The 13886-nt window shown below is 36.0% G+C and overlaps 1 protein-coding gene across 2 annotated transcripts; it reads left to right on the top strand.

Annotated features, from left to right (window-relative positions):
• The first annotated feature begins 1044 nt into the window (after nt 1-1044).
• LOC107002515 (two-component response regulator-like APRR7) lies at nt 1045-13791 on the top strand. Of its 2 annotated transcripts, XR_003574834.1 has the most exons (10): nt 1045-1257; nt 1416-1895; nt 5575-5736; nt 5856-5989; nt 6242-6403; nt 7561-7744; nt 7828-8221; nt 8347-9142; nt 12881-13430; nt 13514-13791. XR_003574834.1 is itself a non-coding variant. In XM_015200569.2 (9 exons), the coding sequence occupies exons 2-9, from the start codon at nt 1550-1552 to the stop codon at nt 12893-12895; spliced, it is 2193 nt and encodes a 730-aa protein (XP_015056055.1). In that variant the 5' UTR covers nt 1045-1257; nt 1416-1549; the 3' UTR covers nt 12896-13664. The 2 variants fall into 2 exon arrangements, 1 of the variants encoding a protein (XP_015056055.1); XM_015200569.2 differs by having other exon boundaries at nt 12881-13664.
• Nucleotides 13792-13886: the final 95 nt, after the last annotated feature.

Genomic DNA, 13886 nt, shown 5'->3' with positions numbered 1-13886 from the left:
CAACGGATGAGATTCAATTAGACAAATAGGTACATGAAATTCTCCTGTTTTCGTGTATGTATGAAAAAGCCCGTTATCCATGCAGATATTTTTAGATATTTTTGCCTAGCCACACGATTTTCTCAATGTTCAAAGGGTATTTGTGTAACTTCTATACAAAATTTAGACGCCGTCAGAACCGTCTATTCATTTTACTATTGGCATATGGCAAGGTACACTGAAATTGACATTGATGTTTTCATTTACTTCTTCGTCTATAAAAAAATTGTCTTATTTCTTTTTGTTAATGGTTTACTTCTGATTTTTTCATATTATAGGTTGAAAATAAGTTATATCGAAATTAATTATTTCGAGATAATTTATATTGTGATAAGTTATTTTTATCATTTACATGGAGAATAATTTTTTCATCAAAAAGACATATATGATGAAATAAATAATCTCACGTCTACTTAATATCTATAACCAAAAGCAGGATAAAATAGTCTTACATTTTGTCATGAATCATTAACCGTCAACATTTCTTTAGCTTAGTCCTACGAGATTTAAAGTATTAATCCGTTTGTTTATTTTTACTTGTTTAATATATTAAACATAATTGTCCAATTTTAATTGTTTAATTTGAAAAATCAAAAAGTAATTTTATTTTGCTTTTGCCATTAAATATTAATTCATTTTTTCCCATTTAGATGAGTCATATTTATTTAATAGGCAGTAATATAGTATTTTTTTTTTCAATTTATTGCTTTTTAAGAGCGTGCAAACCACATAGAGATGATCGAAGGGAGTATTTATTATTTTAAATTTTCGTATATAATCAATCTCAAGCAAATAAATTGAAACGGAAAAATATTCATCGTTTGCCACGTGTTCTCCAACAAAATCTGTCGCGATTCGGCAGCAGCCGTCGAGCTTCCTTCTTTAGATTCTACCTGACGTGGAACAATCTCATCCTACGTGGCCCCGGTGGGACCTACATTTCATCCACGTCATCAACTACAATTGTTCCGCCTAAACTTTCCGTGGATATAGTAAAGTGTTCCATACAATCAAAATCTCCTGCAAAAAGCCCTCTTGTTTTTTTTCTGGATAAAACAAATCTCAACTCTATCTTTAATTTTCTGCAAAATTCATCGCTAATTATAGCTTCAATTCAATTTTCATGACGCCGTTGCTTTATTTTTTGCTCGGTTTAACGGAATTCCGGTGGCAAAAGCAATTTTAGTAAGTGCTTTTCTGATGAAATTTTGTTTAAAGGTAAGATTTAATAGTATTGTTTTCGTATCTCGATTATCGTATTGTTTTGTTGTAGTTATCTGTTTTTGAAACTACACTAGATTATTATTGTTGTTTTTAGGTTTAATTTAGATTTTTGCTATTTAATTGATTGATTTAACGTTTCTGATGTGGAATAGGTATGATAGGGTTTATATATGAAGAATTTGTGGTTTTGAAGAAGAAGAAATGCGGAGTTTGTTTTAGTTGACAAGGATTTAGGAAAGGTTATGTTGTGTGACATCTTCCTTATCATCAGTAGTTTTAGATCTGGATGACAGGGAGTGTTTCAATGAAAATCGTTGGCGATGAAGACCAAAAATGTTTGGATGAGGAAAAGGTTATCGGAGATGGAATTGGAATTTCTCATGAGGGGATAAATGTAGTTAAGGATAATGAGTTGAAAATTAATATGATTAGTAATAACAAGATAGGAGGGAGGGAGATCACGTTGCAAGCTCAACGAGGTTTGAAATTGCAAGAACAACAATATTGTCAAGTTACAGCAGTCTGTTGGCAACAATTTCTTCATGTCACCTCCGTTAAAGTGCTGCTGGTGGAGAATGATGATTCTACACGACATGTCGTCTCTGCTTTACTTCGAAATTGCAATTATGAAGGTTTGTTCTTTTCTTTTTGTCTAGTTTGGGGTTTAGCTCGATGGACTATTAGCAAATAGATAACATTTGACTATTTTGATAAACACCTAGCTTGTCCTTGTATCTGCATAGCTTTCAGCCTTTCCTTTTGTCCGATCAACTCTAGCTTGCAAGAATCAAATACGATGGACAAAAAGATGAGCCAGACTGTACATCTGAGTTTGTTTTAATTTCTGGTTATGAGTATTTGCAGAGCAATCGGATATTACTTATGACAATGGGTACTTAAAGGTAGGAGTTTGAGGTGTCATTTACCGTATATTTGTCCGAATTTTTATCACCTGATGCATAGTGGTATTGCAAGTGGATGTAAACCTGATGAAAATCAGAGTAGTCAAAAGCGAAAAGCCCTAACGAGCACCAACCTCTTTTGGAGATTTAGTTGCAAAACAGATTTGAATTATGTGGTTTAAATGGAGAAAACACTAATAAAGAAAATAAAAAATAAATGTGTAATGTAAAGGAAAACAATTACAAGCACAAATAACTATTTGTATTAAAGAAAGCAGATGAGTTTAGTTAGGCGTAATATATGAAGTAAAAATCATATCAATCAAGATGAAAAACCATCTTAAATTTCTGATATAGATGAAAATATGCCGTTTCATGTTTTCTGATATAGATGAAAAGATGCGGTTTCATGTTTTCTGGTGCTAGTTTCCTTATTCCAAAATTTTGATTCTTGATTCTAATGACTAAAATTTCACTGCTGACATTTTTAACTATTATAGATAGTTGGCATAATATATAAATATGCCCTTTAACTTTACCTCATTTCACATTTATACCCTCCAACTTTGAGAGTGCACAAATAGGCACTTAAACTTCTATAAAATTGAACAAGTAGACACACGAGTCCATGTGGCATAATAAACACCGGATACCACGTAGGACGCAAATTGCCACGTAGACGTGTGTGTCTATTTGTTCAATTTTATACAAGTGTGAGTGTCTACTTGTGCATAATTATAGTTGGAAGGCATAAATATAGAATGAGGTAAAGTTGAAGGGCATATTTATGTATTATGCCAAGATAGTTTATGGGTGATGAAGGAGCACAACTAAGCACCTTAGTGTCTACAGTAAGCGAGGGGAGGCCGTGTTTCAAGGCCTAAGTGCATCTCAAATGATGATCATGTGAATTGGAACTTCCTGGACTTCGTAATGCAAAACATATGGGGTGGGGAAAGTGAAGAAGATGGATCAAATAGATCATAATGAACTTTGGTCTTAGTGGATGGGGTTCCATGTGGTTTATTTGGAATATCAGGAGGTTGGGATAAATATCTGTGATTGTTTATATTGTTCAGTCTAGTTATGGAGATATGAGCAAGATGATAGACCAAGCGGTAAAAGGGTCCACTTAAATGTTTCAAGGCAGTATTGGTGGAAATAATACTGTCAAATGTCTTTCACGTGTTGTTTGTGGATGATACCCTGGTGTTCTGTGATTCACAGTACTGTAGTATCCATTTTGAGTCTAATATTAATTGATTATAGGTGATATCAGGTTTCCTTAACAAGTGCGAGATTATCTCTGTGAGAGAGACGGAGAATGCTGAGGAGCTAGGATATGTGTCCTGTTGCAACTTGCAAGAAAGGAGTAATCTCGACAACCTATTCAGGGTTATGCTTGGTGCATAACACACTGTTTGGAAAACATCAATTGAAAGAATTGAGAAGTGACCGGAGGAGTGATAGAAGATATATTTGTTTAAAGGAACATAACGTTGATTAAGATACGTTATCAAGCAATTCGACTTATTATATGTCCTTATGCACAGTTATTGTTATTGGAAAACTCCACAAGAACCTCTTATGGGACAACAATGATGGGATGAGAGAAATTCATTTGCCGAATAGTAATGTGGTCACATCACCCATCAAGTATGGATGGTTTAGAGTAAATGAGTTTAATACTTTCAGAATAACACTATTTCGGAAGTGGGTATGGACTTTGGAATGAGGAAAGATGTCATGAAGGATGATACACAGACAAATACGATGCGCAGAAAGGGGATAAAGGGCTGGCCGCTGGCAGCATCACTACACTTTATGGGTGCAAATTTTGGAGAAGCAATAGGAAGGAACAGGAGGTGTTCAATGACGGAGTCACTTGCAAGATTGGCAATGAGTGCATAATGAGCTTCTAGAGATAGAGGTGATGTTATGCTTTACTTGAGCCGAGGGTCTATCGGAAACAACATCTCTACCTCCACAAGGTAGACGGTTGCGTACACACTACCCCTCTCAAGACTCTACTTGTGGGACTACATTGGGTATGTTGTTATCGTTGTAGATAGAGGTGATGTGGTCGTATTGTCTAAGTTTCAGTTACCTTATGGGTTTTCTCATCTCTGTTTAGAGGGAGGCCACAGCCAGGTCTATGAGGAACAGAGAGGAAAAGAATAATGGGATTCAGGATTTAGAAGAAACCTACAGAATTGGGAGGTACAACAGCATATCACCTAATTGGACCATGACATGTGGAGATAGAAAGGAAAGGAGAGTGTCCTCTTTTTGGCAAAGTCGTTATATGCATGGCTCTAAAAATGGGGATCATAATTTTTCGTTTACGGCAGCATGAATAGCTAGAGCACCAAGGAATCTCCACTTATTTGCATGAACGCTGGCTAGTATGTAATACTAGTGGTAGAAATGTGAGAAAACAAACCAAATCATATATCAGTTAGTGCTTCATGTGTAAGCACTCGGGTACATAGCAGGGTACCTGATAAGTTGGGGTAGACTGTCCTAGACACGTTTGGTGTACAATGGGTAGTGATGAACATCAAACATAGCTGGATATTTTTGGGAGGAGAAGGAGATGTGAAACTTGTAATGTTGCTCCTTTGGCACTTATATGGGTTCTTTGGAGGAAAAGAAATAGGAGAACATTTGAAAGAATGAAATATGATTTTATGCATATTTGGGCATGCCTTTTGTTAATTTTTTATGTACCACGAGGTTTCCATTTGTATGGATGATTGGTTTATCATTTTAAGAGAAGCATATTTTGATGTAGGTTTTCTAGTTGTCAACTTATTGCATATTGTCCCCAGTCCCCAGGACATCAATAAAATTTTGATTTATTAAAAATGTCTTTATTATTGTATGGCTTGTTATGCTCATTTCAGATGCTGCTAACCTCATGCCATATCTTGTACTCAGAGTTATTTGAAGGGAGCCAGCAGCAACTCTACATGAATAGCTGCTGACATCCTTTTACTTATGTAGCAACTTAGTTCCATTCCCTAGGTTAATTTGGCTGTGTAAATTAATATATAAATAGGTCGTGGTCATCTAATCTGTTTCTATTATGAATCTTGTCAGTACGTTGACAGCAGAAATCATTAATCATGGTGTTCAAATAGATACATATTTTCACTTCAACTTAATATGAAGTTTCAAGTTTCATTTTTGTGGTATTTGGTCAAAGCAACTTGTGCATAGTTTCAGTGACTTGTTCATCGGAGATTTTACCACAGTTCTCCTAAGTGGTTCTCTATGCTTTTCCCTTTTTATTACACTTTCAGTTCTTGACTTCTATCTGCTGTATTTGTTGTAAATATCTTTTGTCTGGTTTCTCTCTTCCCATCTTTATTGTCTTTATCATCTAATTAAACTTTGATATTTGCAGTTATAGAAGCAGCCAATGGATTGCAAGCTTGGAAGATCCTGGAAAACCTGACCAATCACATTGATATAGTGTTGACAGAGGTTGTAATGCCTTGCTTGTCAGGCTTAGGTCTCCTTACCAAAATCATGAGCCACTACACACGCAAGACTGTTCCTGTTATCAGTAAGTAACCCCTGCTGTTCTGCCAGTTCTTCTATTGTAAAACTCTTACTATGCCATGTTTAATTTGAATTGATACTGTTATACCGCTACACATGATGACTGATAAGGGCCATGTGCAGTGATGTCATCTCATGATTCAATGGATATAGTCTTCAAGTGTTTGTCAAAAGGTGCACTTGACTTCCTGGTGAAACCTATACGGAAGAATGAGCTTAAGAACCTGTGGCAGCACGTGTGGAGAAGATGCCATAGTGTGAGACACCATCACTCTCAATATCCTTTTTTCTTGTTAGCGTCTTGGTGTAAAAAGGACGGCTGATGCATTGATGTCCATCAATATACCTAAATACAGTAGTTGTTTGTTATGGAGATAGAGTCTGCTTATTTGTTGGTGGGCTGTTTGTCTAGTTATTCGCTGTTTCTTTCGTTATGTGTAATATGCCATTTCTTTTTCTTCCCAGTGTTTTTGTGTTATACCATGATTAATTTATTCTCATTTTCTCAGTCTAGTGGAAGCGGGAGCGAAAGCGGTACTCAAACCCAAAAATCTATAAAATCAAAAAGCAGTGAGAAGTCTGAAAACAACAGCGGTAGCAATGACGGGGAAGATAATGGGCGGTATGGCCTAAATGTTGGTAAAGGCAGTGAGGATGGAAGTGGCACACAGGTATTGCCATTTGGATTCCCTAGAAGTAAAAGGACATTGTGCAAAATCTGCCGTTTAGCTTATTGTCATTTATTTACATGCAGAAGATAACACATGATAACAGCAACCTCGAAAATAAGCTAGGTTTACTGTTTCATAGTTATTTGAACCATTAGATAATTGAAATGACTTCCTTTTCTTTTTCCAAAAGATTCTATCGATTTGTACATATAGACGAGAGTCGGAGACATATGCTGACACATTTAGAACACCAACTCTCGCAGCAAACAAACGAGGTAGAATTGTACAACATCCATTTGAGTTAGAATCCATTGGTTAGTCCATCACATCCCAAAAGTTAGCTCAAAGGGAGGATGATAGTGCAAGCTTTAGAAGGAGTACACCCATCTCATTAATTACCAATATGATATTTTTGTCATTCTTTAACGCCCCACCTCATGCTAAGTGCTTAACATTTGTGGGTGGTCAATTTTAATTTTGGGGATCCATCGATTACTATATAAAGAAGAGTTGTAAATTACAGTACTTAATGTTTGAGTAAGAATATTTTGGTTTTTCTCGTTCCTTCTCTTCGACGTTTTTCATATGATCTCCTCTTATAGGTGGACTAGAAAATCGAGCAGAGTTCTTTCTGTAACACTTTGCCCCTCTTTTTATCTATTTTTTTTTTCTGAAATTGAGTAAAAAGAAATAAAAAATATTCGAGTTAGTTATAAATTATGAACAAATGAACTAGCCCTTTTATTGGTTACTGGACCATGTTGAGATAGGTCCTGCTCAATACCATGTAAAATTAGGTCTTAGGCCTAACTCACACCCCAAAAACTAGTTTAAAGGGATGAGGATTGCTCATGCCTGATACAGAGTCCACCCATCTCATAAATCACCAATGTGGGACTTTTGTCATTCTTTAACAGTGACAGAGATAAGTTTATATGTCTGAGCAATCAAACAATGCTTATTTAAGTTTCTTAGGGGAAGGAAGGAGGACTCCAAAATTCAATGTGTTTTTTTAGACACATTGTCATCACGTTCAATATAATAGTTCAATTATGATATCCCTGTTAAGCATCAAAATTCCAAGGCTTAAAGACCATAGAAGTACAGAATGATTTGTATAACATTTCTTTTCTGAGTCTGAAATTTGTATTTTGCAGAATTCCTGGACAAAGCAAGCTGTTGAAGCTGTTAGCTCTCAGGCAGTTTCTCCATTGAATCAGGTACCTGTGTGTCCAGACAGCACTTGTGCACAGGTTGTTAGTTCAAAGGCAGAAATTGCTGCTTACAAGAATGCACAGAGAAATGCCAAAAGGAAATGCCAAGAAGAAGAAGAACATCCTGGTAATGAGTATTTCTAATCTTTTTCTCTCTGGCTTATTGTCTCTTCGTTGACTGAAACGTATCTATCATGTGTTCCATTGAAGATTACATTGCAAAAAAACCCTCCCTCAAGGGCATACCTAGAAATCAGAAGTTACAACCTGAAAATGCAATTCAGGTTCCAGTCAAACTTGTTGATGCAGAACATAAGACCCTGCTGGCAATAAATTCCAACCCAAGCAGTTTGAAGATGGATCAACACCAGGAAAGTCTAGATGGTAATGTTCCATCGACAGAATATCATGATGTGACTGCTGAGACAGCTCATCCTCGGACCAACAGTAGAAGGTTGAACAAAGCTGTGCAGTTATTAGAAATCAATAATTTATCCATTGGTGAATCTAAAGAGCCAAGTTTGAAAATGCTAAAACTACCCGAAAAAGGTGCTCAAGATGATCTTAGTGTTTTGAGAAGATCAGATCTTTCAGCTTTCTCAAGGTTTGGAGACAATAGTTACTAGTTATGCTCTTTCTAAATTTTTTATTAGAGCTGTGCTGATTTCCTTTGTTGGATGGGGCACTTTCAGCAATTTACCTTTTGCTCCATGGTGGACCATTTTGCAGGTATAATTCATCCTCAAACCCTACAAGGACTCCTAATGGGATTACGCTTGGCAGTTCTATAATTAATAATGGCCAAGAAATTGCCAAGAAAGAATCAGTATGCGATATTCCAACTCATACAGATGAGAAATTTCTACATCCGAGCTCAAGTGGAACTGGCAATATTATAGATAAGGGGTCCACCACTAACAAGATTTCTGAGGAACCATTACTTTCTAGAGACAAGGCAGAAGCAACATCAACAATTAAGGGTTTGCACTCATCATCAGCTTTCAATCCTGTGAATATTGATTTCAGAATCTCCAATCAGCAAGTGCCACAAGTTAAGCTTAAACCTTGTGACATGCAAGCTGCAGACAGACTTGTTCTGCGAGGCTCTCTCACTGACATCCAGCACCCTCATCAGCACCACCACCATTATCACTTCCATGACGTAGATCAAGATTGCACTTCCACCCATGTAGATTTCTCATTGAAGAAACTAACTGCCGGTGGCCCAAGTTGTGTTTCATTCAACATTCTATCTAGGCCTTGTGAAGGGAACCCTGAGATACACAGTTTGAACAGAAGTGCTTCGGGAAGTAACCGTGGAAGCAATGTGCAGGATGGAAGCTGCACAGCTATAAATGCTGGAGGAACAAATGGGGAAAGTGATAATGGGTTAGCTGGCAAAAATGAAAGTGGTGATGCCAGCGGCATTGGTTGTGGAAACACGACAGATCCTTCTAAACTTGCCAGAGAAGCAGCCTTGACCAAATTCTGTCAGAAGAAGAAAGATAGATGCTTTAAGAAAAAGGTAGATTGAGACATCCCATTTTTAGCTTCTCTATCTTAATCTTGTGTTCAGCGGTGATTGGTCCTAGTCCTACTTTCTTCTGAAGTAGTTCGCCCAGCATTCTTCTGTCGTACCTGGTGAATCTGTTTATCTGTTGGTATATATAGATGGCATAGCTATTACATGCAATGATCATGAGAGAATCATCCAACAAAAAAATATCTAAAAAGTCATTTGCAGATAAGAATTTAAGACTTCTAAAATATTTTCTTGGTATTTTGAGTCCCGATGAAGATACAATCTTATTTCACAACAAAAGTATGTACTAGATACCTGTAAATACATAGTTATGGATTGGAAGCCTGCTGATAGTATGATGGCCTGAACAGTAAACTGTTATCAGATCAGGGGAAACCATGACAAATCCTAAAAGTTACCAAAGGCTAGTTAGGAAGTTGGACTATGCCATTGTTACCTTTAAAAAAACTTTGCTTTTGTTGTGGGTGTCGTAACTTGGTCAATGCATCTGCATACCAGTCAATGAGATGCTGTTTTACCAATTTATCTATTTTTTTTGGGAGTTGAAAGTTGTTTTTTGAAAAAATAAAGCAGAGAAAGAAAGAATGAGAAAAGGCCTAAATTGCCAGTGAAAACACGTTTAGGTGTTGGGTTGGGTGGGAGTGTTTTTACTTGATAAAAGAATTATGTGGACCAACGAAAATTGGCCACTTGTTTAGTGAAATTCCATGTCATATTTCCCTTAACTAAAGGGAGTTTTTGAACCTAAAGAAAATGTTAAGCGCATTTTTCAGCCAATAGGTGGAAGGAGGGATTTTTGAACCATTTCTAATAGGTTAAGGGTATTTTTTAGCCTTTTACGTACATTGAAAATTGAAGTTTGTAGACATTAAAGAAACAATGTTTTATTGTGATAATCAAGCAACATCAGTTATAGCTTCCAATCCAGTTTTCATAAAAGAACTAAAAAAATTTAGAGATAGGTACCACCTTGTTTTGGAGAAGGTTATCTCTAAAGAAATTATCGTACACCCTTTGGCTCAGCTAAGCTACTACTACCAGCTATCTTTAGAAAGGTTCCTCATAGGACTAGGAGTGAAAACATTTCTAAGAAGTTTTGTGCATATGATTTATATATATGTTCCGACTTGAGAGGAAGTGTTGGATATTAATGATAATTCAAACAAGGATATCAACAAGTCAAGCTCACTTATTTGGAAAATCGTAATATGGATAAGAAACTCATGTCAATAAGTGCATCTCACTAAGGTCAAGGAGGGGCCACATGTAGCACACAATCATTTATAACTTCCTGGCATATGTTTAGTTTTCGTATAGTAAATCTTACACCTATTATAGGTGGTGATAAGCAATCGTTAATTTGAAGGAATTCACAGATCTTTTCTAATTTCAACTTCAATTTTTGTTCTAGAGAGTTCTTATCTCTTTCTTAGTCTACACATTACTGAATTGAACTAACACTTCTTTTGGCACTTCTGGACTATGGATCTAGACAAATTGGGTACTTCTTTGGTATTCAGGCCGCTCAGTCCAGATAAGATATTTTCATCTCCAGTGTTAGTATGCTCTAGACATTCTTGTTTTAGACCCATTGACACTCTTATGGATCCAAATGTTAAGCTTCTACTAGGTCCATATTAGTCCTTTTAGTGACCCTGCAAGATATAGGTGGTTGGTAGGTTGGTTGAGTTACCTCTCAGTAACTCGGGATGATATTGCCTTTTTGGTGAATGTTGTAAACTAATTAATGGACTCTCCATGTGACTCACTGGGATGCAATAGTCTATCTTTTTTGTGAGTGTTGTAAGTTAGTTTATAGACTCTCCATGTGACTCATTGGGATTCAAGTATCTATAATTTTTTGATACATAGAATCAATTTCAGAAGAAGATTATTCTTTGAGAACTGAGTACATGAGAAAATACCGAGTTCACAGATTTTAGATTGAGTAGGGTTATCTTCTAATAGACGTTTGACTTCTACATTTGTATTTTACTTTGAAGTAATTTGCGTTGGGAAATCAATAAACAAATTAGGTTGCTAGATCCAGTGAGAAGCAAGAGCATCAAATAATAATTTATTGTAACTTGTGACTCATTCACACCAAATAGTTGCTCTTCATGTTGCGACGAGTCTGGTGCTTCATGAGAACCAAACACATGGAGAAGGACCACACTTTCTCGCAGAAAAATACACTTAGGAGACATTGTCATGAAATTCATGAGGTCAAATGATCAGTTGGAAGATATATTCACTAAGTCTTCCACTGGTGTTCTTATAAGTTATTAAACTCGGTGCATACCACTTGTATGCTCCAGCCTCAGGAGACCGTTAGTTAAATGTAATCAGCTAAGTGCATATAGTTATGTTAATGTTAGGGCCCACATCGGGAAACATAATAATATACATAGTAAAGTGTTCACGTAAAAAGACCTAGGTGTGATGTGTAAGACAAGTGTTTTCACACATTCTCATAATTCTTTCTGCCTTGCCCCCACCAATGGTCAACATTCATACTTTTTAATGTGCATAATGTTAAGAAAAGAGAAGAAAGAGATCTTGGGAATAAATTACTTTATCATTCGGTCAAGCATGTTGGAACTTAAATAATATTTACACGTAATCCATAGAAGGAAAGGAAAGTAATTTCTACTCCAAATCATTGCAAAATTACATGGATTTATGCCTAATCTATATTACAAAGAATTTATATTTGTAATATTTACATTCTTAACACAAAGTTCCAATTTTCTCCATGTTGGACATTTGTATACACTGTATTCAAAATATATGTCGGAATTGACTTATACAAAGATAGTCATTGATGTTGGGAATAACCTATCGTCCACGGAGATTGGAGTTCTTGTTCATATTAACTGAGGAGTATGATGAAGTATAGCTGTCTAAATCCATAAGCCTAGAAAGTCGTCACTGCTTCTCTACTTGCTCACCTGTGTCAGATTGGGATGCGTGTAGCTTAATAGTTCACTGTCAGGCATAAACGATTCAAGTGGCTATTGGTTGTGTTGATGGAGGAAAAGATGCTGCTCCTGAATAAGTTTTGGTTATTTTTGGCAAGAAAAAAGAGAGGAAAGTGAGACTTATTTTTTATATTGTCACTGTTCATCTAGTCATAAAGCTGTCTTTTGGCAAGGTTTGCATTTCCTTTTTCTTCTTATACAATTTTCATATGAAATTCTTGTAGTTTGAATATTTGATAATTAAAAAGTGTAGCTCTCCCAGATAAAAAGTAAGCACTTTTAACCCCCTCCCTCTTGAATCGGATGATCCAGTCATGTGTATTTCTTAAAATGTATGAAAGTGGGATATTATAAAAAAATGTATGAAAGTGAGATATTGTAGAAGAAATTCCACATCAAGTAAAGAATGTGTGAAATAATATTGATTTCCTGGGAATGAGAAGTATTTTAGTCAAAGAGAGGATTCAAGTAAATTGAAATGGGATGAAGGAGGAATGTTAGTAAGTAAATTGTGATGGAAGTGAACATGTTTGCAACAATTGTATCTAAACTCACTTGTTATTTGCTTCATGGATGAAGTATAAAACTGTCTTGTGTTGCGGAGGTACTTCTAGTATAGATCAAATATGCTATGCTAATAAGTCATATTTGTGCCAAATGTTGCACTTCTATGTTCTTTTATTTGTTTTAAGTTAATAAATTGATAACTAACGTTGTGATTCAAACTGTTTTGTTGCAGGCAAATGGACTTTAATTAGGCAGGCAATAGTTGAACTGTTACTTCTGAACCTCTTGACCAAATTTTAAGAGAATTGATTTATCTTCTTCCAAGTCAAGTGATCCTAACTAGTTGAAGCCGGTGTACTACCTCTCTGCATCATACAGTTGATCGTGGGGGAACACACATATTTCTAGTTTCAGTAATATTCCTTTCGTATCTTGCATGCAGTCATTCAGAAAGAGATAGGAGTGCCTTCTATACATAGGGAGTTGGAACTTTAGAAGGAATAAGGTTGACCTGATATGAGTACATGGATTGAAGACCTAAAAGCTACGCGGCAAAACGCGTGCAACAATCAAGAAGATTGCATTCTCTGTTATTTTGCTGAAGTCAAATGGCTATACCATCCATCCATTTGAATCCGAATGGTGTAGTAGCGTTAATCTTTTCTTCCTTGAATTGTATATTTCGGTTTTATACTAAAACAGAACGAGACTAGCTGAACAGTGGCCAGGTGTTTGAGGACATTTTATGAGGCAGGCAGAGCAAAAACAACCCAAACGATACTGTAAATGATCATTTAGACTGTAATTCCTGATCTTTCATGCATCAAGTAAGTTTGTTTATAATAGTGTCTTGTACTGTGAGCAGTGTTTAAAAAGGCGGGTGTGAGGCGAGGCGAGACGTTTTATACCGTACAGGGCCAGGAGTAAGCCTCGAGATAGAAAAGGTATATATACCATTTGATTACCTTGTGTATTATGTTATTTCTTTTTTGTTATTATTTTCCACTTGGTATCGACTTTGAGGCATCTAACTAATCGAGATTTCTACTGGGAAGTTTTACTACGAGGGATAAAGTGTTTCCTACCAAAGATGACTCTGTATCGTGATTTTATTTGGTATATCTCCTTATCCCGTTTCTTAGAGATCCCATCTTATGTCAAATTCTGTGTATCCTTTGAACTATAAATTGTTGAATACCATAATGCAAACAAAAGCAACCTTTTTCATAAATTGCTTT

This window comes from Solanum pennellii, chromosome 10 (assembly GCF_001406875.1).
Source record: "Solanum pennellii chromosome 10, SPENNV200".
NCBI lineage: Eukaryota > Viridiplantae > Streptophyta > Magnoliopsida > Solanales > Solanaceae > Solanum > Solanum pennellii.
Note: the sequence above shows the minus strand (reverse complement) of the source record. Positions and strands in the feature narration are given on the sequence as shown.

Excerpts from the sequence above, each read along its gene's own strand:
- LOC107002515 (XM_015200569.2), top strand. The coding sequence starts at position 1,550 with ATGACAGGGAGTGTTTCAATGAAAATCGTTGGCGATGAAGACCAAAAA. Across the intron at positions 1,896-5,574 it reads TCGAAATTGCAATTATGAAG|TTATAGAAGCAGCCAATGGA; the intron begins GTTTGTTCTTTT and ends TGATATTTGCAG. Across the intron at positions 7,745-7,827 it reads AGAAGAAGAAGAACATCCTG|ATTACATTGCAAAAAAACCC; the intron begins GTAATGAGTATT and ends GTTCCATTGAAG.